The following is a 27,903-nucleotide window of genomic DNA, read 5'->3' on the forward strand; positions in this document are numbered from 1 at the left end:
GTAATTTTGATAACAATTTAGAAAAGCATTATTCAGGGTTACATAACAAAAAAAAAATTTGGAAAAAGTGAAGATTTGTGGCAACACGAGCAAAAGGACCGTCACCTGGAGTAGAATTTTTAGATTTTTTAAAAATGCCTAATATTTTTAAAATATGCCACATAGATTTTTTTTTATATTTTTCTGATAACCAGCACAACTTGCCTCAACACCCAGTTCCGGCTTGACGTTACATTACGGGACACCCTGTATAAAAATGAAAACCGTTTCGCGTTGTCACGGCATCACGTGTGAACGGCTGAACCGATTTCGATAATTCTTTTTTTTTAATGTTTGTGGAAGTCCAAGGATGGTTCTTACGGAAAAAAATATTAAGAAAATCTCTACGCTAAGGCGGTACGAAGTTCGCCGGGTCAGCTAGTAACATATAAAAATGAAACCCGTTTTCCGTTGTCACGACATAACATGAAAACGGCTTGACCGATTTGGCTGATTTTTTTTTTTGTAGTTTTATAATACTCTGTACAAGGTTTTTACGGAAAAAAATATAACGAAAATCTCTACTCTAAGGCGGTACGAAGTTCGCCGGGTCAGCTAGTTCATAATAATATATCATACGTTCGAATATTCTGGCTTGATTGATATTTTATTAACAACAAAAGCAGTGGCCAGATACTCGTATTAATTTTATACTAAAATTCAGACGATTGAAATACGGCCCATTTAAAATATTTATTCATTACCTAACATTCCTGTAAGTCAAATCACAACTTATTATCGTCTTGTTTTCATATGTTATTAACACGAAAGCACGTTAATTTACTTTTGTTCGAACAATAACATCGGCACCCCGCGTAATCTCCAGCACCGCGTGTTTACCGAGTTGTTACGATGCAAAAATCCTTTGTATCATCAAGACACACTTGAGAACCCCGCCACGGGAAGTTAATTTAATACTTTGGAACAAGCTTTAATCATGTTCTTGGGAGTTACCGGGGAGCAGAGAAAAGTTGGGCCCATCACTCCGTAAGTTGGATTAGTTCTGATACACTGCTGTCAAATATATCACACAGTGTGGGGAGAATAGCTTACACATTAATTTAACATCTGGTTTTAGATTTTTCATTGTACCAATTTACATTCACTTACATGGTAAACTTATTAATTGCCAATCACTAGGCCACAAAAATAACAAAAGTGGATGAAAATAAACAAAATCACAAACAACAAACAAAATTTAAAGTGCCTATTATTTCTTATAACTATTTTAACCGACTTCAACAAAAGGAGGAGGTTCTCAATTCGGTTGTTTATAATAAGTAATTATAAATTCTAAATAATTGCGTTTCATAGTTTTATAGACTAAATCTAAGTACTGAATCAAGAAAGACCACACGTCTTCAAAGCCAAAAATCATAAAATAAAAATACATTTTTGTTCTTCAAAATAACAAAGGTAGGGTACGATACTAAAGTCGCCCGAAATCCTCTTAGGGGAAAGTAAAAATTATTAGTAATTTTGACCCCAAATGAAATAGGAAAAGGCCCATCTGGAGAACAAAAGGAATCGGGCTTCACTCTTAGAAGAAAATAATAAACCTACAATAAATGTGTGTAATTTTGGTCGGGCGCTTGTTTATCTCTTTGTGTTTATCTTCTCACTGTCTTAATGCGGGGTAGAAATAAACACTAAACTTACGGAGTTAGGAGTAGGTACATATACTAGTAAAATTAATTATACTTATATGAGAATAGTTAGCTTATAAAAAGCTCTTACATGAGTAAAACGACATCAAAGTTGCATAGCCTACACAAATTCTTTAAGTAGGATCTCGTGAAACTACCAACTATGGTTGATAGCATACCCATTTTCAGGTAACGATTTTTGATTTAAAATGAAAAAGGTTCACAATTAGGGTTTCTGATTTCTCGACTTATTTTTTTTCTCGAGTTTCGGGAATTCTCGAGGCCAAAGTCTCGAGTTTTCTCGGGTCTCGAGTCTTTTAATTAAAACTGTTGAAATCGGTTGAAATTTAATAAAAAAACACGGGTTTTTATTAATGTTATAATGTGTCTGGGTTATAATCAATAATACTGTAAAGTTTCAACAAAATCCGTTCAGTAGTTTTTGCGTGAAAGAGTAACAAACATCCAGACATCCACACATACTTTCGCATTTATAATATTAGTAGGATAATTATAACTTAGTAATTAACTAANACATTTACAAACAAAAAAAAATTTTTAAAGTTAAACTTAAAGATAACGACTTGAATAAACGTATTTACGAGTACCTAAACTAACAGTTAACAAAAAATTTTCAGTCTTTAAATCAGTCAGTTATACAAACATAATAAAATATAGCATACTCGTAGGTGAACATTATTAGTTTCGGTTAAGATCATTACTTGCAAATCAAATTAGTTAAAAAAAGGAAAGACTAGGCCAGTCTAAACGCAACGTTAACCTATTAAATAATTAAAAACTCACTTTTGTCTAAGAAAATAGGCTTTCAAAAATATTAAAGCTTCAAAATCGAAACTCGAGAATTCTCGAGCTCCGGTAATTTTTTTTCTCGTCTCGAATGAAGCCAAATTTCTCGAGTTTTCTCGAGTTCGAGAAAGCTCGAGCAGAAACCCTATTCACAATAATGGCTATCATATTAATTGCTATTAAAAAAATTGTCTGAATTGGGTTTAGTGAATTTAGTAAAAGCTTGAGCTAAAATTTTCTGTTCTCAGTTTACTATGACGCTGTCAACATACATCATCTCATACCCTCTTGTTGTCTGTGTACTGAGGTAAAATGATCGCATCCGCTTTTGATGTATCATTCGAAAGTACGAGAAGTAATTCAGTTTCACAGACAAAATATTTGCGCGGTGCAAACAGTTTGTTAAAACAATATCGAGTTCTGTTTCAACAAGCTACAGTGATGCGGGATCACAAAATTAACAAGTGCCTCGAGAGTTTCATTACGAATTTATTGAATGCCGCCTCTGTCGCTTGACGCTTATATTAAGTGTCATAGTGCCATTCCAAATCTCATATGTCGTATGATGTCGTATGAGTGTGCCAAGTACTTTGAGCATCCCAAATACTGCGGGCGTCTTTTGGTAGGAACATAATAACATGGATCAAATGAATCCAGTATGCGTGTGATGTCGAGCTTACAACATTACATGCTAATAATCTCCAAACCACGCCATGCATTTTAGAATTCAAACTTTATAGATCCTGGTTAATTCACAAGGATCCCATCATAATAATAAAAATAAAAGAAACTGAAACTTTAACCCACACTTTATTTGTGGCGTAATAATTTGGTTCTTAACTGGCAGCCGTCGATCGAATGAACGCTCGCAGCCGTCTGTCATGACAATTTGAATTAGTTTCTGATACGATTCGCGTGTTTGAGCTGAAAATTGTTAACACAATGTTGTGAAATTATGCTTTTGACGTTTCAGTTTGAAATGCTCTGAATATTTCAGACGTAAAACTTGTTTTTGTCTAAACATTTTGTAAACATTAAGCGAATGAAGCAAAGATGTTAGACAGTCGTAAATTACTTTTTGTTACAAATTAGCATAAGATTACATTACAATATCAAATTAGCTTAACGTTCTAATAACTATCTTGAAGTTACGCTATGCCAACTGTAATGTAACTAGTATTTTTGTATGTAATTTAAAATTATGTTTAAATTAATCTTAATAAATTTTGTAACCTCTCGATTAAGAGGTTCAAATCATATTAGCCCTGAACGGTGGCATCTTACTTTCATCATTATCGTCATGAATCGCTAGAAGACAGTGGCTCCATCCAATGCACGCCACTGAGCCTCGGTGAGCCTCGGTGTTATGTGACAGCCCGTCGACTTCAACTTGTCACAGTTCCTGGCTTTTCTATTTTGTCCTGTGTTCGGCCAAAACTCAATGAACATTCAAATATTATTCAAATCGCCCGCGAAGTCACGTACCCTTTTAACGCTCCATTACCAATAAAAATAAGACGCTCTGTTTTGTCCCGATCTCCACGGACGGAAATAACGCCGCTTTGTATTACGAATCGAGGGTATTGTCTTGTTTCACTGTTTACGCTATAGTAATTACATGAAGTGCCTATCTAAGATTGATAACTTACATTTAGTTTAATCAAATTAAAAGCCCAGGCTACAAAAAAAGTAAATATCATGGAAAAACAATGTTATTATAAAATCAACTGCGCGGGCACAAAGCCCTAAATTCTTGGATGTTACTTGAACGCCATAAATGGAGCAAATCGAGCTTTATAGTCCGTATTTTGATCTTGTCTTGCCGAGCTTATTAAACGGGAAAAGGTTTTCGTGATTGCATTATTTGGTTATCTTAAATTAAGCAAAGGATTTTGATGCAAATTTGATGTTGCCTAAAAATGAATCTTTTCCTCTCTTTACATAAAATGCAGTGTATGAAAGATTGCTGCCGCTGAAAATTGCTAAAGAATTTATGTCTGTTGTCTTGTGTATTTCTGAACTTTGAATTAAAATAGTTAATTTCGAACAATACAGTAGCACTGAAACTACGACGTGAAAATGGGGTCAGCTTCGGTTCAGAGGAAGCGCAGGATTGCAAGTTTGCTGATAAAACAATTAAGATATATACGTTTGCCAAGTTTTATGGCCGCAAGTCTCGTAGTTCAGAACATTTACAACATTTTTCTTTTAATAAGTGCACTGACACGAAAAATTATTATGAAAAAAATAAATTGAAACTTACCACTAAGTAGGTAGGTACTTGTAGGTACTGTGATTATGCAAGCAATTGTTTTACTATTGAGATAAATGATTTTGAGGAATTCTAAATAACATCGGTACATTTCTTGAGAGAAGTTACTTGTAAATAGTTCTCGTAATATACCAATAACAAAATAGTTACTCGTTGGCGTCTAAATAAACTCACTCCGGTACCGTTGTCCACGAAATTAATGTTCAACAATTTCAGTACATTTAATTTTAACCAAGGTATTATTAGTTTACAAGAATTTCCGTACATTTGAGCAAGGTATTTTGTCCAGGTGGACAAACTGGAGCCGATCGTGCTTGACGTGTGGGTGGAGGCGCTAGGACAGCCTCTACAGCTGGTGCGGGCACCGCGGGGTGCCGGCTCTGACCTCGCCCATACTCTGTGGTAGGTGGTCCTTCATTTTGAAATAGCCTTTACCTTTGCTCATAAGATAGGTTCCCTTAATTGATGTTTATTCCCCGTGGTTCATATATTTTTTTAAAGGTTACTAAACCTTTGTTGGTCACCTGTCATCCGCTTTGCAATGGAGGGAAGTTGAACCTCAACTTCGAACTCCTCCTATGTTCTTCTGATTAATGTCGTTGCGGGTCCAATGAAGGTTTAACTTTCCCCCGGAACGAACTTGACCTTCCCTGGTTGGGTTTTTATTGGCGGTCAAGCTGTAGATCCTGGCTTCACTGGAGTTGCAGCGGTGGGAACAAGAGGTGGGAATAGTCCGGTAGCCTTTGCCCGGGGTTTGCTCACGGTTAGTATCATTCTATGCGACAGAGGATCTTGTTTTATAACATGTGGTTATCTTCGAATGTATCGAATACACCTATCGCTAACATTTTGATTCGCAATGCTTTATTGAAATTATATCCATTAACACGCTTTGACGAGAATGTTGACAAATATTCGCATGCGTTAATTAATACCGAATATCTGAAATCCTAGTCAACCGATTCCGTAATTGCAGTGTTAATCAAAGCAATGCCGACGTAAATTGAAATACAAAACGTACACGTGGAAAACAAGCCAAGTTCGGAATAAATCACGTCTTATGGATTGCGTATGTATATAAAATTATACAAATTGGTATTTGAACACGTTTATTATGGTTGATATCAATTTATTGTGTATTTAATGTAGTTATTGCATACTAAAAAGTCATGTTAATATGAAATATTGTTTGCGTGTACTAAAAACTATATTACATAGCATGGGCGGTAGGACAAACAGAAAGAAAAAATCTTATTTTTTTTTATGTTATTCCATTATCACTATTTAAATTATGAAAATCAGATACATAAAGTTGATTCTTTGCCCATTTCCGAGCGCTACATACCTATTCGCTGTCGTGTGCCTCGATCCCGCTACAGCAGTGATTTTCGATGATTTCCGCTTGGATTCAATTTAGGATTAAAATTCACCGAACTTTTGCAGAATATTGATGGAAAAGTAACAAATTCATTCGTTTTTACAACCAAAATAATTTTCAATCTGGCTAATTGGAAAATATTAAAAGTTAACTTTCAATCCGGCAACTAGATGTTATGATTTATTCAAATTCAGAATGAATATTCGAGTGGAATAGTACTTTAAAAACAATCATTAAGAATTTTATATTTATTCAAAAATGTAAATATAGAAATTGTATAAATAATTTCGGCAAAGCATTGGTTTAGTTTGATACTTTATAGATAGAAGAGGTATGTCTATTAATTTTCACCCAGGGATAGCCTGGATAGTTTTCAAACACTACATTGCTTTAGTCCTTCATAAATAGGTCACATAATGTAGTTAGGCATCTAAGTAAATACTAGTTTATGTGTCTTCTTCTGTCCAAATGATAAAAAACTCAGTGTCATGACGATGATGATTTTTGCACAAAGTATTATAAAATGAAACTTATGTAAGAATCTACACACTCAAGCTTGTGATGCGTCCTTTAATGAAGTTCATCAAATCACTTGCTCGAGTTTAGTAGTTTATCTTAAATCACACACATACTTACTCGTATTATTATTTAACTGAGCCAGAACTGTGACATCATCGATAGCAAATCACTTTATTATTATTCCAAAGAGAGCTTACTGTACCAACTGCTGTTTGTGGCACGGACAACTATCAGAGCATTCCGGAATTCCGCGGGATGTAGCAGCTCCATAATAATTATAAGTGGTCCGAGCTTCCCGGGCCGGTACAACTTTGTTTGCGCAGTGACAACGAATAGTTTGCCTAAATTATTTGGATATATCGTGTAACAGAGTTATGGCATATAATTAAACAATAACAATGTTAACCCATTTAGCCCTACCGTACCCTATGTGGTACGGTATCTTTTCGAAAATATTTCGAAGTACCAAACTGTTGTTAATTTGTAAAAAGGATTGTGACAGTAAGCTTAAAGTGATTATTTTACATAAAAATATTTAAAAATATGTTTTAATAAGTGGTTTCGGAAATATTTATGAAATTCCTCGACAGAAAACAAAAAAAATATTTACAATGTATTTAAGAAGGTATAATTTCTTATTATTTGTTGGGGNGTAAGTTTTTGCTAAAAAATCGATTTTTATTTACAAAAATAATTATCGGTCTAAATGGGTTAACTACACTAAACTAATAATAACCATGCTCTACTACGAGTATGTAGTTTTAGTGTGTTAAAATCGCTAATAGTTTATTGTTAAAAGGACTTGTTGTTACCTAACTAGTGCGATAGTGTACTGTGTTACACCTACGAGTAGTAGGCAGTAAACAGTCCCTTGGCGTAGTCCTAACAATATCGCAACATTTACTGTGGGATTTTGTTTTCTAAAATTGGCGTTAAAAGGTCTTCTAAATTTCACAGCAAACAACAACGAAACGTCCTTCAAAATAACGACGAATATTAAAATTTAACTAGCTGTTCCTTGCCTCTCTATTCTCATAGAGACCTACACTCAACTACACATACTTTAGGTTTGTAAAAATTATAACTTATTTTTTATTTTAGATAACCAATAAAACTTGTGCCTATTTCTACGAACTGAAATTCATTAGGCTCTTGTCTCTGGTATCACTCTCAATGATTCTGTTTTCGATATAAAAAATTATATTAATTTCATAATATAATGTGAATAAAATTATTTATGTATCAAAGACTAAGTATATTTGACTTTGATACGAGATTATTAAAGTTTATTTCCAAGAAGAGAAGTAATCTTCGCAAAGCATTTAGGTATTTTGTTTTATCGACTTATATTCCGAGATAAAGCTAATGGTAATTTTAAAGGTGAGGCCCAATGATTCTGCTGATCTAGACCTTTACTTGGAAAGCTTTGCGCGAGGGTGGCTAGTTATCGCTTAATTTATAAGTTGAATTGGGTGGAAGATTGAGGAAGATAATTGAATATTTACTTAGTTTGTGTTTCAGGAATTCGTGCCTGTTTCTACCGAGAAAACTCAATAAAGTCGAGTATTTCTTGCGAGCATTAGCTATAATAATGCCTAGACTGTTAAATTAAAATAATAATAAAATTTCATTATTTTTTGTGAATATTTCAACTGTCAATAATTAGGGAGAGGGATTCCCCTAAGATTCCTTCCTTTAGCGGTGAAATATAGGAGGCCAAAAATTTGTACTTAAAAGCCGTTCCTTTCAAATCAAATCAAAACCATTTATTTGTGTTCAGGGGTATAAATTGTAAAACAGGTTTTGGGAGTTCATTTTTTGATTTGACTAATAAATATAAATGAAAAAAGAAGTGCTTCTCTGAGACGGAAAAAGGAAGAATGTCTTTTATAAAGGTTAATTTAATAACAAATGCTTTAGTAATTTATCAATGGGTGACTGGTGTTTTGTGGTCAAATACCTGCTTTGTTCTGCATAAAAATAATAATTAAACAACTACTTTGTGTTAACTCATTAACGTAATCTCTACTGCACCTAACACCTAACTGCCAACATAGCAAAAGGAAATTGGAATTAAAATATTTACCAAAGGTTTTGCAGCGTAACCTTTGAAATTGGTTTCTTGCCATAAAAGTTTACTTTGGCCGTAAAACTGAAGCAACCATAAATGTGTGATGTCTGTGTCTGCATCTTTCCCGATGTCTCTTTAAGTCAGAGGTAGTAAATTTTGAATAACGTAAGTGAGTATACAAAACATAGGTAGTGTGTAGGTACTTTTGTTTAACGCAATTTTTCAGTGCGGTAATAATGCGACTCGACATTTCACAAAACGCTTAAAACTTCGTGACATATCCAGGGCATCGGAACTCATAGAAGTGGCGTAAGTGCAATGACGCTTTTTGATTTCGATGGAATTGGTGATGACAATAATATAATATTATATTGTGAATTTTTACAAAGTGAAAGCTTATTTAAAAGTTATTACTATACAAAAGGTCAAAGGGCCCATTTACCAGCAGCGTACGAGCGCGTGAGGTTCCCATCTCCGAGCCATTTCCTGCCGCCCGCGCGAGGCGAGCTGCGGCGGGACTCTTACGCCGATTTCTCAGTGGAAATCACATTTCATTTCGCGAGAAAACATCAACGTGTCGACGCACTCTTTCTTTATCCATTACCTTTACATTGTTTTCACAGAATTATAGAAAATTTTCAGTATGTAATTTTATATTCGATAATAATCGAGCTCATATTTTAGATTCGATGGAATAAAGTGGCTTTTAGTAGTTAATGTGAATAATTTATTTTAAAAGCCTTGAAATTAGATATTCTCGAATATCATAATATCAAAAACTTATTAACAATTATATTGCTATTCCCATGTCAATGGTCGCTCTTTTATTGATAACTCGAATAAACTTCTAACAAACACGCAATTCTGCGTCTATGTAAGTGCTGTGCTCGTAAATAATAAATGTTTTTTTATAAACAACTAGCTGACCCGGCGAACTTTGTTCCGCCTTAATGGCAATAAATAAGCAGACTTTTTTTTATTTCGAACGGGATAAAAAGTATCCTATGTCCTTCTCCTGGCTCTAAACTACCTCCCTGACAATTTTCAGCTAAATCGGTTCAGCCGTTCTTGAGTTATAAGCGAAGTAACTAACACGACTTTCTTTTATATATATAGATGTTATTGACCGAACAGTTAATTTCATTTTAATCTGCAATTTTATAAGATTAATATTGACTACTTAAGACGTTCAGACCAAGTTTTTTCACCCAGCTGGCATCAACAACTAGATAGAAAATAGTTTTAAAGCAGTATAACAAACGAAATACCTACACAAAATAGTAAACGTTAACGTTCCTCAAGCGCCGCGCCGCCGCGTCAAGGTCGCGCTAATCGAATCTGCAAACATTATGACTTGGAGTTTCCTCAATTTGAGTAAATTTCTAGCAAAAGTTCCAAGATTGGAAGTCCTACTTCACAGAACGATTTTACTGTTTTTGACTCTATCTAATGCTCGCGATTGTAATGAGAGCGAAAGAAATGGATAGAGTCGAGAGTTCGGAAATAATTTTGCGTAGTAGGTAGGGTGTTGTTTGGTTAATTATGTAAACACGTAGATAATAATTGGCAGGCCAGGTGGAAACGATGATTAGACGGCGCGGCCGAGCGGGAGAGCGTTGTTGTGATGAAATAAAATTGGTTCACTCGGATCTTGTGAAATAATATCCGCTCGGAGCCAGCGACTGAAGAAACACTGATAGCGTTGAAATATAATAATAATTGCTCCAATGAGCAATAATTGAATGAATGAATTGATGAATGAGAGGTCTCAATAGATTCAAAATCAATTTATTTCGCCGTGTTTTTTGTAACAGCTAAAATCAGCTTGAATCAGCTAAATTACATTACCTATCAAAAGTTTAACTGAAATGTTAAACAACGGGCATTTCCCATTAGACCTCCTTGGTAGACATCAATAACACAGTGGCGAGGATCATAATAATAGATTGTTGTGTTTATGTTTGCGGAACGTGCTCAAGCAGCTGAATCGATTTAAATGATATTTGATTCGCAAGTAGTCTATTATCATATTTATTACGTAGTAATAATACTTTTAAAGTATTATTGAATCGGGCAAAGCCACGCGCAAGGGCAAGCTTATCAATTTACAAATCTCTAGCAAACGTTCGAAAACGTTTATAAATTAAAATTAAATTAAGTTGGACCAAAACCTCACAGAAAAAATATCCGGACTTGATGAAACATTCTGCTAACGTTTTAATCAAACAGATTAATTTATTTGCTGTTCAGGACGAAATCCTCGATTAATGAATAATTACAACATTTACCCATGACGTTAACTGAATGAAACTCGTTTATCTTGGATAGTATTTGCTGTGCGTCCGTGTCAGCCCTGCGAGCGGTGACACGGACGTGAGCCAATGAATACATTTCACACAGGGATACATTTAAAGCAGTGCAACCATACGCGATGTTAGTGTGCGAGTTTAGAAAATAGCAGCAATTTCCTAAGTATAAGAGTTTGTGATTAGTATTTGTACAGGTCGACATTATTTTGTAAAACTATTTGAAAGTTGCAACAATTTTCTTGAGTGCGGAAGTCGAAGGTTAAAGTTCGACACTCATAACTTTCTTTGTCCTAAGCTAGCCATTTCCCATTTATTTGGGATCGGCTCTCCTCAGTCTGCGTGCGTTCGTCACATGACATGGCAATAAAATAAAATAAATATTTAAATGGTAGATTCAAGTAATAAAAAGCTAATAACAACTTCTCTAATATAATGTTTAACTGCGTGGTGGTTAAATCGCAAAATGATCTGCCGATCGGCCGCATTGATTACGCGCCGTAATGACGCACAGCGATAATGACTGTTTTTGAGGCCCCCGTGTGCTGAATTTAAACCTCAAAATTTAGGGAAGGCTATGTGCAAGATGTGATTTAAATACTTTTTAATGAGACTAAAATCACAAGGTAAACACAAAATTTTAAATTGACATGATCCTACTAATCATTATCGCCTATAATTAATCTACATCAAATTATTTTTGTAATAAACGTTAATCTATGGAAGCTTATTTTATTTTATCTTACTAAAACACTTCAGTAAAATGTGTATTTTAAACTTGTACTATGTACTTACTACTACTTATTTGAAAGATAACATGTACGCAGTGGTTATACTTATTCAGATAAGTATTGTTTATGTTCCTATTTGTAAGATCGCCAACCCTAATAAAGTGTATAACGCCGGCCCTCCGAAAGTTTCGCCGGTTTTCACGATTTGATCCGTGTAGCGATGCGCCGGACAAATCCGTTGATAAATCCCACTCGCTTAAACGCTGGATATAAATCGCGCGGCCCACTGGGCGCCCACGTCACACTCAAAAGAGTCGGCTTCTGAAACGGTAAAATGCAATGAAAATATTTGTTTCAGTGAACGCGTCAGTACTCTTGTAAGTACCTAACTATAGTGCAACTAATTACTGTTTAGTAGTGGTTTTTTTTAAATAAATACGTAGATTTTTTAGGCACAATGTATTTGACCGCAATCGCACCTAATGATAAGTGAGATTCAGTCTAGGATGGTACATAATATAACTGCCCTGTAAGTGCCTATTCACTTTCACCCTAAAAAGGCCCGGATTAATATAGTGTAGTGAAATCTACACAATTAGCTTGTTAGATACTTAGGCTGACTTTTGACTGTATAGAAATCTAAGAAAGACATTATTTAGTTCACAGAATCTACGCAGCCAAAGTCGCGAGCAAAAGCAACAAATAAAAGAGCCAGTTTTATTAAGAATGATGACAATATAACGCAAAGCTCTCCTCCAGTTAAATTGGATTTAAAGGAGAAGAAAAGGAGCACGGGAAACAATAAGGAAAATTATCTCTCCCTTTTTTAGCATTTACATTGGTAGCAACTCCGGAGTGATACTCTGAAGAAAAAACGTACTCATTTCCCGTAAAGTTTTCAGTAAATATACGAAGTTCGTAAGCTTTAAAGCTTTCTCAGATAAAAAAACTATTAACATGTAATTTTTTATTATTTTTTTATACTTGAAATAATTATCGATACCAACGAATCAGACGAATAATGATTACAGTTTTTTAATGCAAATTTTAAGAATATAAAGAAACATTTTTATACAAGAGCCCTTGATAGTAATCGAGGTTTCCAAACTGCTGATTTCTGTTATTTTAGATCATGACTGTGTTGATTGGAAACCTATTATTCGATAAACCCATTTTATAATTATCTATCCCACGCTGCAAAATTAATTTAGTCGTTTACCAGGTTATTTTTACCTCTAAATATGCCTCTGAATCTCTAAAGCTTGACATTTAGGTTGACCGTTCATAAAAGGTTAGATTATTTTAGCACAGTTCAATTAACTCGGAAAAGCTATTTTAAGCACGACATCTAATTTATCGAGCAAGACGAGAAAGAAAATAGTTTCTTAAATTCATGTCTTATTTTCCTGAAAATTCCATACTAGTACATTTTGCCTTCGACAAAAACGTCGACCTGTCCCTGTCTTATTGAGAGACACAGAACACACATTTCAATTCCAAGTGAAAAATGTCCAGAATCTTTTTGGCGTACCTTTAATGAAATTCTAAAGGCACAAAAGGTGTCCGAAAATAGCGGCGGGAAGTACCCACTGGCTTGAAGGCGGGAATTCCACCGAGCGCTAAACAAGTTCGATGATAGGTTTACGGTACCCTTGGATATGTCCACGATGAACTTAATAAAATGGTCCTGTCTGAAATTATTATGTATATGATGCACCAACAAGAACACTTACTGGAATAAGAATAGTAAGTCAGTTCATCATTATTGATGGTTAAATTAATACTGAGCTGATGTCGAAAACTTAAACTACAAAGAATTATTACAGAGCAATCTTAATACAATTAGGCTGGGTTACACCATCTTATTTTAACTTTGACAAACGTCAAAAATCTGTCAAACTCCATACAAAAAGCACCGGTTACCGTTATGGTTACCGTTAAAGTTAGGTGGTGTAACTCGGCCTTAATAAATTTCATTGTTATTGACTATTACGTCTGTATCAATATTATGATCTTTTGAGTCCTAAATTGGTTTTTAACCGTCTATATTAAATCAGTTGAATCATAGATAAAGCCATGTATTCATTAGGCAACATTTGTTGATAAACTGTTTATGACTAGTGTGAAACAAGTTTACCATAAACACAAATCAAATCAAATCAAATCAAATCGTTTATTTCGCTTGAAAGTGGTACATGTAAGTGATGGTAAAGTAGATTTCTGAAACACAGGTTTCTGAAACTTGGCCTTCCACACTTGCTCTCCACTCATAGCGGGGAGCACGGCAACATGTATCATAAACAATGTTGCATCACCTATGTTTATGGATCTGTTTATAAACTGTTTACAGAGATGATGAAACATTGTTTTTGAACAGTTTATAAACAGTGTGTATCAACAAATGTTGCGTAATGAATACATGGCTTAAATGTTCAACTACTATGTTTATATTGTTTAACTGTAGTTTTGCAAGCTTTGAGCCTTTAGCCACTGATGTACGTTTGTGGCAGGATGTCGTCGTCGGACCCGGAGCGCGTGATGCGCATGAAGAACGACTCCCGCGCACAGGTCGTGCTGCACGCCTACGTGCTCAAGGAACATGGTGCAGTATTCCTTACCTTTTCAATTCCTTACCTTTTCAACTCGCCTTGTAGACTAAGAAAACGGTTTTAAAATGTCACAATGGGTTTTGTAATTTACGTTTTTAAGAGTTCTGGGGCTGGTCTATCTGAGTTATTCTCCTCGATATTTATAGTTACTAGTAACTCCATTATTCCTAGTGCTTTCTCTTTACAGTAGGTGGAGCCACAGTTTGTCCAATCTGTGTTTAATTTGATGCGACCAGTAGGCCTAAGATGCGCGCCGTGATAACTTTTATCGATGTCAAAATGTATGGGCAAAATCGATAAAATGGCGTGATAACCGCTTATTGCGGCGCGCATCTTAGGCCTACTGAGCGCTAGTAACTTTACGTAAGAGTCGATAAAATTCAGACTTTTTGCGGTGAGCCGGTAATGTATACTGATTCTACAAACTACTGGGGTGTCTAAATACTTTCTCTAACAACATAACAAGGAAATAACACGATCCTCGTAAGGATTTATCTTCTTCGCGAACCTTTTTTTACTTTATACGAAATCCAGGCCCTTCGTGCAAGATTAGGATCGCGCCCACTCCACAGATCACCCTTTATTTTCATTTCACTCGAATTCTTTAATTGTACCCGTGAAAAGTTACTTCTCGGAGACGCCGAGCTAATTAATACAGTTTTGTCTTATAAATTAAAGCGGTATTTCTCGTTCATTTGTCAGTTCGCTGGTACCGACTTTATAAAAAATGGTTCCCGGTAGCCTTAAGCACTCAATTTACTCATAGACTCTAAACGAAGTCGACAGAGATATTTTCTAAATAATAAAAATAGACATGAAGGCCATCTTTCATTCGTTTCAGCTAAATGCCACTATCTACTGTACAAAGGCCATATTGAGATCAAAATGTGGAATGATTGTAATTTTAATAAAAGTGGCTAACATTCTCTGGGCAGTCACCAGTCTTCTAAATTACTTGGATCAATTAATTCTCTTGAACTTGAAATACCAAAGCCGTGCAGTGAATTAATTAATTAAATTCACTCTACCGTCTTGTGAACAAGGCTGTAATTAAATTAATAATTAATAATGATGTGTGGAACGTTATTAATTGATAATGTATTTGAAAGTTGGTGGACTGTTAATGCATGTAATTTTTCATGTTTGAATAAATTCATTGACAGAGAATTACTTAGACAATAGGTATAAAATTATATTAGATTTATTAAATTACGTGTAAGTACATGCAACCACTGTCATATTTTATTTCAGAACATTTTCAAGACGTGATGCCGTTTCGTCTCTACCTACGGTTTTTCGACGTTCTGCCTCGTATCTGTCCGTGTGTGACCGCCTTCGATTGTAAGTGTTATTAATCGTCAAGTGTAGAATCACTTTTTGGAATCCTTAACATAGCACAACGTAACAAAATCAAATCAAATACAGCAGCTGTCAGATAAACCAGAACTGTAATTACGTGGAACACAATTTTCCATTTAGTATTCACGTCTCCAAAGCAAATTCTAGAGTCGTCAAAGTCAGTGCAATTGCTTTGAAATTACGCCATTACAATGTAAACGAGCAACCTCTTGCATCTAGATGACAGAAGATTGCTTGAGGTTGTCTCAGTCGGCTGCGGCGGCCAAAGCGCCCGCCGCCGCTGGAAACAGTTGCAGTCCTCTGTAGTAACAATTTACTTGAGTCTAGCTCGGCACAGATAAACACAGAGTCAGAGGGCTGTTTACATATCATTCTTGCACTGCAATGCTAATAGACACAGAACTTAGTGTAGTGAAAAATCTCGCTTGTCTAATAAGGCCTGAGAGTGGTATATAATGAGTGATAAATAATATGATTAAGTATAAGTTTAGATACTTGTGAAAACCATGACGACTTCTGCATCCTTGAAAATAAAGTTTCTCTATGACAACGGAATTAATAATAGGGTGAATTCGTTCTACAGCTGAATAAAGCAATAATTAAAAAAAAATGATACAGTAATGGTCTTTCTGAACTTTGTTATTGTATGGTACAGTTGTCAGAACTGTTATCTTTATTAAACTTTAACTGTTAGTACGACTTGTAGCTGATTTTCACTTTTGAATAGAAGAAATTCTACGGAAAGTTCCTGAATCTTGTGACTTTGTGAATTGTTTCCCTGTTATTTCATTTTCTTTATGATAAAATATTTTGGTTATTATGTTATATTTATACCTATTTATAGTTTAACTGATGTGAATTATTATTCTAGTTAAGTACCTATTGTTATTTTTTTAAATTACTTATCTATGTTGTACGTTTTTGTAGCGGATCACTGTTTGGAAGAAGGGTCAGAGGACAGCGGCAGCAAGGCGCCGGAGGACATGGACACTGGAGTGGAAATATTCTTCACCAAGGACTTTGGTGTACAAGAAGACACATTCTTCCAAGTAAGTAATAGATAGCGGACCAGAGAAGAGCTTTAGATATTAATAAGAGATGTGAACACAGAAAATATAAACTACTTGGGTGCCAACCACAAAATTAATGCGATCGGAAATTATATAATTACTAATTAGTTCCTGTCATCGGCAGACATCGCATCTAGTTTGCTCGCTAATGAGCCAAATTAGGACTAGAATGCCTGTTAACTAAGATGCAGACACAGACGGTATTCGTCTACTAATGTATACGTGCCGACTTAGTCCACGTTGTACCTTGTTAAAGCTTCAGCCAAACCAACGCGATCTGCAGCCTATGTGCGCGAGTGCGATGGCAATCAATGCGTTTAGGTAGATAGATAAATAGAAAGTATTTATTTGTCTAAAAACAGGTATCATTTACAGTTTAGGTCTGATAGCCATCGTCATCGCGTTGGTTTTGCAGAACCTTAAGGGATGTTGTAGCTATGCGCATTTCTCAGGTGAGCCCCACCGTGTCCACGATCGGCGCGAACGCTCACGGCGAGCTGCAGGTGACGTTCACGCCGCCGGAGCATGGTGAGCCAGCGCCCAACGCTGTGCTGCTATTGCGGACGCTGCCTTCTGTCATCGCTGGGTAATCCTAATGCTAAGCCTGGTTTCCACCGAGAAGCGGAGACGAGGAGATATGCGGCGAAGCTCCACCAAAGCGGAGCGGAGAAGAGCGGAGTGGAGATTGTTGTGTGAGCTATGCGTAGCTGTCAGCCTTTTCAGTCTATTACTGTCTATAAACACTGCACCACTCCAAACTGTCAAATTCAATCAACAATCAGTCCACCCGATACTCTCTTTTTCGCTCCGCTCCATCCTGGTGAAAACCGGGCCTTTTAGGTGACAATTATAATCCCTTTCCATAAACTTGAAGATTCGGTGAACGTGAGTAAAAATAGATATTATGTACCTATTTAACACCTGTTCTGATCTAAAAATAGCCACTGCTACTTGTCTCACGGAGCTCGAGTGAGCTCGGGGCAGCTCATAATGCGCTATTATCTCCCGCGTCAACGCGGCTGCCGGCGACGCGCGATTATTCACGCGCCACGACACTCGACGACAGACCTGATGCGGACACTATTCTTGCACTTCAATTCGCTGACTGACACATTAATAAGATATGATAAATGTGGTGTTTCTGTTTAATATGTTTTTTTTTTTTGCCGGTATGCTTGCGTATTTACCTTAATAACCAATGAATAAGCCGACAATCCCGGTGTTCATAATAAAACTAGTTCAGTTGCGGTATACAATATGAATCCATTGATTGACTGTTTCCAATGAGAAATAAGATGAAAAGCATCTGATAAATTTTATGTTTACCCGGAAAAAGCAATAAATATTCAATACAATTTTACTACCCGCATACAAAATATTCCTTTGAAACGCAAATAAATATTGTAAAGTTAGTTGTACTGTAACGGCGTGTCATAAAAGTGGTGAATCGCCAACATTCCGACCATAAAGCAAATTTTACATGACAGTAAACTTACACCGCGTGACTTATGACCGCAGGGCGCCCGCTGCGCGGTTCACATTGAATTCGAATTCGTGTCCGAGTTTAGATTCCAAATTGATAAATGTTTAATGCAACGAAACGTGCGCACTGGGCGCATGATACGAATAACAATTTTCTTTAAAGACACTAAATGTTAGTAATGTTAACTACATTGAAAAGAGGAGTGACAAAAGTGACTGAGATTTTAGTGCTGCTTTTTCTTAGCGCTGGTCTATGTAATAGCATCATTAGTTGGCTAAAATTTAATGGGACGTGTGTAAACAGTTTTTGAAAGACTTATTCATTGTAAAAAAATAATTCCTTTTTAATACTCCTCCAGAAAAAGTAGGTAGGTACATAATTAATAAGTATAACCACCATCGTAATCTGTAAAAAATATCCAAAGTATTGTGGCCGCAGCATATCTGATGTCGCCGTTATACACGTGTAAGAGAGAACAATAAAAAGAGTAGTATTTCAGTGAAGCTCATGTTTACGAGTTGGTTCTAAAGTTGTTTGTGCGGAACCTGACTCCACATTCCTGCTAATTTACTACCTACGTTGCTAAGCGCTTTTGAAAACGTAAAAGTTCGCCAAAAGTTGATACTGTTCATCAAGGAAACGTTAACAACACATTTAACGTTCCCTTAACATTTTATAAGCGAGGTTTTCGCTATGCTATTCATACCTCAACGCGGCCAGAATGGCATTGAATTTTGTGTGAAAATTTAAACAACGGCACCTGAGAACATAAATGAAATGAAAATTGGAATTCTCAATTCGGATGTAGCCGCGCGCGCTGCGCCTCTAATGTTTGTGTTACTAGCGCCAGCGGGCTTTTCAATTACTCCTATCGCGGGCTCAATTTCAGCTTAGCTGTCTTAGGAGGCCTGTAAAATGAGTTTCAATTTCTCTTAGTTGAATGAAATCTTTATGACTAACATAACTTTCCTATTAACGCCCGTTTCACATATTTAATCCTTGTCCAAATCTGGATTTCAACTGTCAAATTTAATTTAATTTTAGATTAAATATCCACAATTTTCGATGCGTCCACACTTTATTATTGTTTAAATAGTCTTATAAACAATGTGAAAATCTAAAAAATATTGAAAACCGCTGATATTTTTGACCAAAAACATATTCTTGAAATTTGATAGTTGACGCAGATGGATGGATGCGGGCAGCGCAGGACCGTTCATTGTGGAAAACCTTGGGGGAGGCCTTTGTCCAGCAGTGGACGTCATTTGGCTGAAACGAACAAACGAACGAACGATAGTTGACGGACGGATTTGGATCAGTATTGAATACCTATAAAAATCAGCATAAGACTAAGTATCCCATTGATTAGGACAAATCTAATTCAGGTTTTAAAAAAATGGTTTTAAAGGAGACTAATATCTTTTTTCATGAGCTCCATTGTGATCTGAACTCTGTAGCCTTTCCTCAATTAATTCAATTCATAGATATATCTGGGCTAATACTATCTGTCTCTGTACCTGTGTGTATAGACCGGGCTGGTATCGGGACGAGCCGCCGCCGCAACTCGTGCGCCTCCGGCAAACGAAGCGAGAGGGAGTCTTGCGCGCCTCCGACCGCCAGCTGCGCGTCAAGTTCTGCGCACTGGACTTGCCCAGTGGTGACTTCATGAGGTAAGATTTTGCTTTTAAACAGATTCTGCTAGGACCATTAGAACTTATTCTTCTATTTAAATTCGTATTTGAGATAACACGATTGATAGCAACCAGTAAATCGCTGTCTGTAAAGTAAATAAGCAGTCGACACACCTAGTGGTAATGACGTCACTTTTTCTCAATTTCTTTGTGTTGCGGGTAATTAAAATCTAATTCCGTTTTCAGGAATAGAATAGGGATACCTCGACGTGTTTTTTTTTTTTGTTGTGCTTTCAAGTCTTTGCTGGGCAAGTTCAATTTTTTTTTTAATGAATGACAAAAATTTATCGTTGATTTATCGGGGAGCCAGTCGTGGTGGCGCCTAATTTTGTCAGTGTGTGCGTGTGCCGCATACGTATGGCGCGCTCACCTACAAACCGCGCTCGGTGCGTTTCTATGAAGATAACCTACTCATTTGTATTTACTCTGGTTCGGCTATAGTTGATTCAACTACATTGCCGTTGTATATGCAGGATCCGCAAGAGCTTCCGTGTCCAGAACATCGGCAACGGGCCGCTGCACGTGACGGCCGGCACGGGCGGGCTGTGGACCGTCGTGCAGGACGACGGCCCGCTCGGGCCCAGCGCGTGCGGTAACGGCTGCGGCTGCGTGCGGCGCGGCGGCGAGCGGCTGGAGAAGGTGCCGCTGTATCTGCCGCTGAGGAGCTCCATTGAGGTTTGTGGTGTTTGTTATAGTGATGCAGTTCTTATGATAGTGAAGGTGTACAAGTATTAGGAACCAGGCGTGGATGCAGCCCTCAATAAACTTCTGGTGAGGCAGCCACCCGAAAATGTGGGATAGGAAGGTACTAAAACAGAAATTATCTTAGTCTCATCAGATTAATCAATCTCAATATACTGTACAAGTGTGACTTCATAAATATTTAATAAGGTTGTGGGTATGTTTAATGTAGAGCTTTAAAATTGATGCTATCCTTTAAACAAACTTTTTCTATATGCTCCAAAAAAAGTTTATAATTTTATGTAATATTTTTTTAAGTTAATTTATTATTAAGACTATCTACTCGAATTAGCATTTGATTTTGTTGATAATGATGTTGGTATACCGTCCAGATGACGGTGGAGGTGTGCATCCAGACATCGGACGCGTGGCCGCGCGGCGAGACAGCCACGGGTGCGTGCGCGCCGCCGGCCTACGACGAGTGGCAGCGCACTTCCACGCCGCTGCGCTTCTACGACGACGATAACGTGCTGCTGGTACGGACTTTTTTAAGACGAAAACTATGTTTAACCCTCCCTTAGAGGAGGAACCCTGGCACTCGTAGTCGCTAACTATCACTCACTTCTAGACCAGTTTTGTTTGATGCTTAAAGTTCACGTTTTTGTGATGCTACATGCTCAATACCACAATCTACCGAGCATGTACTAATATGGCATCCACAATGTACCGAGGATAGCACATCAACCTGAACACTGTTGCATCTTTGTAGTTGTAAGTAAAGGGTCCTATTTTTCAAAGAATATAAGATGTGACGCACTGTCGGCTGTAGGTGCTTTAAACATATCTTACACACTTTAAGGACTATCAGAATGATAAATCAATTTATAAATTGGTAGGAATCCTTTCAAAACATACAATTTAGCTTCTAACCTCTTGCTACAATCCTTAGTGAGTCCAATTCACAATATTAAATTTCTTGTACGATTCGAGATAACGTTCAATGTGCTCCTCAGACAATCCCACTGGTCCTGGAGCTGGAGTTCCCCCAGCTGCGCGTGGAGCCTTCCAGCCTGGACTTCGGGTTTGTAGCGGATGGCGACTCCAGAAAGACCTTCTTCACCGTGGCCCACTCCAGCCGTGAGTTCACTGCCCCAAGTACACACAATTATTTCTCATTAAAACTCACCTACTTAATCCAACCCTCGTTTAGACAACTGGAGAAGGTGAAGTAGACTCGTTTTGAATTTGAATATTTTGAATAATATAAGGCAACTATTATTTGATTGTTATAGCATTAAATATCGGCATTTTACATAGTTTAAAATAACAAAATATAGTTGATTTTTTTTTAAATTCTTTAGACTCATATTATGATCTTGTATTTTGAAGCATTTTTGGCAATAGATTATACGAAATGGACCTGGTTTATGAATGAAAGCTGTATGTAATAAAATATACTCTATAAAAATAATATCCACTGCGCCAAACGCTGTTAGTTCAGCTCCCTCGCATTTTACCCGCTAAGTGGGGGCGCGAGTTATACTGCGCCAGGCTGCGTTGTATCGAGGTCGTTTGTCAGTGTCCGTTTGCAAACTTTCACCTAATCATTTTCATACGAAATTAAAAAGAGATGTTTTTGTTTTTTACAAAGACAATATTGTGTCGCCAGTCACTCTCAAATTACCTTTTCTACGAAATATTTTCTCGAGTAAAAATGTGCCTGTTTTTTATCATTTTTATCTGTTGTTTTACAAGATTATAATTATGATCCTCTTTAATCCACTTACTCTTATCTGGCTGACAGAATATAATAATAAATGAATAATTTTATTTAAATATGCACAAAACAAAACATTGTGGATTATTTTTCAGGATTCTTTATTTAGTAACAGTATAGTAAAAATCTCGTTAACTCCTCGTATACTCTAAGCTACATAAGCTTATGTTACGACTCTTCGAATATTTAGTCGGCCAGGTTGACATGATCACCGTTCGGCTATTGTCCCTTATTGCTACGTACTAACGGCCACAGTTTCAGCTACCCATTTCCGTTTTTTCTCTCGCTCTCATCAAATGGTGATTCTTTGCGATATCATGATAGAACGAGATCACATGACCTGAAATGGGTAGCTGGAATTGTGGCCGATATTACAATATTATAAAATGCATCAAGCTTTTTAAACCAAGTTTTTGATGCTTAGGTAACGAGACCCTGGACGTGACGACGGAGTGGGCGGGCACGGAGGACTTCGTGCTGTGGCCGCGGCGCCTGCGCTTGCCGCCCGGCGCGCGTGAACGCGTCTACGTGCAGTACAACGCCAGGTCAGTTGCATGCTTTTGTATAACCTGTGGCCTAATGGCATTGAACGTCAAGTGACAAATCGCTGAGTTGCGATCCTATCGAATAATCGTTCTCTCTAAATGACACGTGAATTAGGGACTGAAATTCGCTGCCTGCTGCTGTATTTCCTGAAAACTATAATCCGGGCGTTTTCCAGGCGAGAGTGAATAGGCCTAGATCTCACTTAACACCAGGTGCGATTGCGGTCAAATACCTGCCTTGTATAGCATAAAAAAAAATACGGATTTAAGACTGTTTTTCAATAGGACTTCTAAACGTTAGCGAGATCTTGACTGTCAAAATACGTGAATTAGGCCACAGGTCTTTGCTCTTAGGGCAGATTAGCTCTTATCAAGACTTTTTGGACTTCACAGTTGAAAGGAATCATCACGTCATTAAGTCACGTCAGCGCACAATTAGACATCAACTAGTTTCTCCAAATGCACAATGCTACATAAAAGTAAATGTTCGTGTAATATATTACCTTTTTGACCGCCCAGTTAAATACAAAAAATACCGCTATTAAAAATGTTCATTACAATATAATAAAACGTAACGCTGATTCAATATTGATCGGCGCCGTTACCATTTTGATAAGAGCAGCAGTCATAAAAATGACACAATTTTTTATGACGTTGCCAATGCAATGAATGATTCATTTGTGTAATTATTGCCTGAAGTGTTATTTCATGCGACTCTATTTGTATTAAGCCATAAATTTCAACATGATGAGCTTTCTAAATGTTAAAATTAAAATAATAATCAATGACACACTTGTTCTTATCAGTGAATCAGAATAAAAGAGGACTTTTAGTAAATAAATTCTCTTACCCTTCAGCTTTTGCGAGTAGTACATAAAATAACACCCCCATGCTTATTCATGGCTTAAACGTGCTTGTGTTCAGCAAGCAAAGTTGTGTCTTTTCTATAAAATTGTGAATGTAGAGTTTATTACATACTTTATGTTAATTTCAACGAAATTCTAACAACGTTTTAGTACTCGACAAACACAATCTTGTTGGATCTGACGAATATCTGTAAGAAGAAAGCAACAGGATTATATTGTTAACAACCGTTGCCAAAAAAGCAACCAATATTCCTGAAAGCCTCTCTCTCGTACATCAAACTTGACAATCATACCCCTCTTACATATGGGTATTACGAATGTAACCGAACCAAATATCATTTATGGGAAAAATCAACGTCATAAATGGAATAGCGATTGAATTGTACGCCGGTGTTGTGAGCATACCACTTATTTGCACAAAGCGAAAAGCGATTCGATCCCCCAAAGCGAGCGGGAGGAGACGCGCAAATATTCTTTCTCGGGAAAAGTGAACAAGCACTTTCTGGATAAGTCGGTTTTTCCTTTTATTAAAGCGGTCCGTATGAACGGACTTTCAGAATAATTCTGCATTTTATTGAAATATAGGTCCCATGCGAACGGATGGAGTCAATAAGCTGCATTCCTACTTCGCTATTTTAATCTTGAAATTTTGCAACCAATTTTTTCTGAACAGAATTTTAATTCGGAATATTTTTTTAACATATTATTTGCAGTCGATCTTTCAATTTAAATTTTTAGCTTGGTATGAACCAAAAGAACAAAACATAAAATCAAGATAAAAATTAAACTAAACAACAACAAACATTAAAAATAATATTATTTTCATTCCTAGTTGTCACTTAAATAGATAGAAATTATTTAATTTACACCGATTGGTACAATAATCTTATTTCTATAAATTGTTATAGTAGAATGCTTTGTTCCATTTATTTTTAGTTTAGCAGTTGGCATATGTTTTGTCCAAGTAAACTTATTTACTATCATAAATATGTATGGAGTATTTACTAGATTTTTCTGCAAGCTCCCACACTACTTTACTGAGCCGTACCTTACCACCACTCTAGAAAATCTAACCGTTCAGCTGCGCTTTTGGCTAGACTAGTCTTAGTGGCCGGCGGCTGGTAAGCCGCAGGCTCGGCTCGCCTGGCGCGACTGTTTGGAACAATAAAATTGATTCACAATTGTTTCAGAATAATATTAGAGCTTGGTTTATCAGGTTGATTCATCTTAACTCAAACTGGAATGTAATTAATGTCCCATTTATGAATCGAACCCGAAGTCAATTCTCTAAGGTAATCAACCATCATGAATGTATTGGACTAATACGTTACGTATCAGATCAAATTCTTCCCTATAGCCGCATAAAAGCCATCGCTAGGAACGTACTTAAATACCATAGAGTTCGACGAGGGAGGTACCGAAGGCGCATTACGTTTATTGGTAGTAGTTATGGTGAGAATTTAGTACGTGAAGCTGTTAGAGTTTTGCGGTAACTGTAGTGTAGTAGGTTGTGGAATATGGAGCTGTCGTTTCAGCTAAATGACGTCCATTGCCAAAGGCCAAGGATTTCCATAACGACCGGTCCTGCGTAGCCCGCATCCAGGTACTTCCTGAGAACTCAACCAGATCGTCGGTCCACCTAGTGTTAGAGCTGTTTATCAGCCAGTTGTTCCGGCCAGATGGCGCGGCGGGCTGGCCGAGGGCTGCGCGCGCGTGCGGTACGCGCCGGGGGCCGCCGGGGCCTGGTGCCGGGCCTCGCTGCCGTGCCGCGCCGCGCCCGCGCGCGACTTCAAATGCCACGTCTCCATCCACGACCACACTGACGATCCTAAGCTACTGCCGCCGGGCTTTAGCTTTTTAGAGTAACTATAGTCTGGTCCGTGACCACGTAGAATTTTGTCAAATGACCCCTAGCTACCCATCCTTATCGCTCGCGTGTAATTATGTTGCTTTCGCGCTCGTACACTCACTGCGGGTGCCAGTCGCACAGTCGTGACAGCAATATAATTACGCGCGAGCGATAAGGATGGGTAGCTAGGGGTCATTGGACAAAATTCTACGTGCTCACGGACCGGGCTTTATAAGATGTGGTGTGTATGTGGACTAGGTCTTTGTCGATGCAGTAACGCAGAAAGGATTATTATTATCGTCGTCAAACTACTCCTATCAAGCGACGTGTCATTTTCCACTTACGTGATGATTGTGAACATCGTTTTTGTACTATTAATTTTATATGATGACATTAAGAGATGATTATTATGTAAAAGATATTAAATTCCGTATTTTTACAAGATTGCCATTTCATTTCAACTTTAATTTTTTTTTAATGTTACGAGTAGGGTAAACTGCCAGTCATTGGACACTTAAGAAAGTTATTGGACAGTTATTTACTGAATTAAAAATAGCATTTATATTTCAGCAACTGAGAGATTCCGACTGATGGAGATAAAAGGGCGTTTTTTTTAAGGAATATTCATTTTAAGAAAATTCAAGTGTTGTTTTGTCCAATGACTGGCAGCGTCCAATGACTGTCGGTTTACCCTAGTTTGTTTAAATAAACAATACAAAAAAATATCATTGATATATTAAGTCCGTTAATCCTTAAACAAAGAGAGCGTGTTGTCCGTTCAACCCACCTACTAGTTATTTTCCTTTAGGTGATTCCCTAATGACAAAAGTTTCAGCGAGAATACGCCGCTCTATCATGAAATTATTTCTGTTACCTAATTTAGGTATTTCAAAACGTTTCATTCAGCTTCATGCTCATTCACATTTACCAACTATAAATAATTTTGATTTCTAAGAATCCAGTTGTATTGAAAAGTATGTCATTCCAGTCCATGGCGCGGCGGTATGCATAAAACATTCGCGTTGTTCGCGCCGATAGCGGTGGAACTTGGGCGCTCGCTTCACCGACGAGCGCGCCTTAAACGGGGTCGCCGAAGGTTCCCAAACTATGGTGACATCCACTTATCCCTAGCATTAATATAAAATGCAGGAACATAAATAAAACCGAAAAATACGTAATTGAACTGTTTTATAAAGCAATAAAATATTAACTGGATTTGGTGTTTTTAGGCGTGTGGTAATTAAATGATTAATTTATTATAGTCGTCGGGTCCATGTGGTCCGTTCATTAAATATAAATCAAATACGATTGAGAGTATTTTAGCAACTGTTGTTCTGTCTTTATTAACTAGTCTCATGAATTATTTCTTGGCTTTATTAAGCTAAGTAAATTAAATACGGAAAAGATTTGGTGTATCTATTACGAATAAATACTTGTAAATAGTCATAGTATTGTAGGTGTAATTTTCTGTTACTGAACTCACAATGACTAAATTGTTATCTTCTATATACAAGTCCAAGCAACTGTCATCTTCACATGTTACAAGTTGACACACTTTCAACGTTACACGTGGAAACCTCTAGGCGTGCTCCTTGTTGAAGCAAATATTACAGTTTGAGAACCGGAGTAGTTATGGTCTTACGGGCAAAGTTGTAGTTTTCAACAAAATTAACATAGGATCAGAGATTATTGTTTGCCGGCGGATGTTCTCATGGTGTGGACTCACATGATTATGAACTTTGCTGTTCCGTTGACTTTAGACAATGTAATACAACCAGAAACATTGTTACGGGTCTTGCACAGTGTTTGAACTTTAGTTACTTTTTATCCCAATGTTAAAAGGTCAAAGAAAAGTTTTTATTTTCTAACTTTCGAAATATACTACGTACATTAGTAGATAATCCGACTGATGGGAAGTGGCTCTTATTTCAAACGCCTGGCATGAAGAATACTTTATGTGCCATCTTTGAAAGATCTCATCTGCTGAGAGTTATCACTTTATTCTTTTAATTTGCGTAAATTATTCCGCTTCAGTACACTGTTTTCACATTACTGATAAGCACAGTATTTAAAATTAAATATCAGTCCTAGAAAGAAAATAGTTTCTTAAATCTGAAAAATTAATGAAGCATCAGTTTGTTTAGTATTGAGCTAGTAAAAAGCTCTCCACAATTTGCGAAGTCATTTGTAGAGCCCGTTACTTT

At 36.9% G+C, this 27,903-nt stretch overlaps 1 protein-coding gene across 1 annotated transcript in view; it reads left to right on the plus strand.

Moving 5' to 3' along the window:
• Positions 1-25,783, plus strand: part of LOC114361989 (uncharacterized) — a 184,111-nt gene extending 158,328 nt beyond the window's left edge. Inside the window, exons 28-38 of the mRNA XM_028317225.1 lie at positions 5,054-5,166; positions 14,280-14,371; positions 15,630-15,719; positions 16,665-16,786; positions 17,260-17,393; positions 19,820-19,960; positions 20,455-20,656; positions 21,055-21,198; positions 21,676-21,799; positions 22,864-22,984; positions 25,530-25,783. Coding sequence (XP_028173026.1) covers positions 5,054-5,166; positions 14,280-14,371; positions 15,630-15,719; positions 16,665-16,786; positions 17,260-17,393; positions 19,820-19,960; positions 20,455-20,656; positions 21,055-21,198; positions 21,676-21,799; positions 22,864-22,984; positions 25,530-25,716 — 1,470 coding nt within the window. The 3' untranslated portion in view covers positions 25,717-25,783. The remainder of the gene's footprint in view (positions 1-5,053; positions 5,167-14,279; positions 14,372-15,629; positions 15,720-16,664; positions 16,787-17,259; positions 17,394-19,819; positions 19,961-20,454; positions 20,657-21,054; positions 21,199-21,675; positions 21,800-22,863; positions 22,985-25,529) is intronic.
• Positions 25,784-27,903: the final 2,120 nt, after the last annotated feature.

Source organism: Ostrinia furnacalis, unplaced genomic scaffold (genome assembly GCF_004193835.3).
Source record: "Ostrinia furnacalis isolate ACB-3 unplaced genomic scaffold, ASM419383v2 OfSCF0388, whole genome shotgun sequence".
Taxonomy (NCBI): Eukaryota; Metazoa; Arthropoda; class Insecta; order Lepidoptera; family Crambidae; genus Ostrinia; species Ostrinia furnacalis.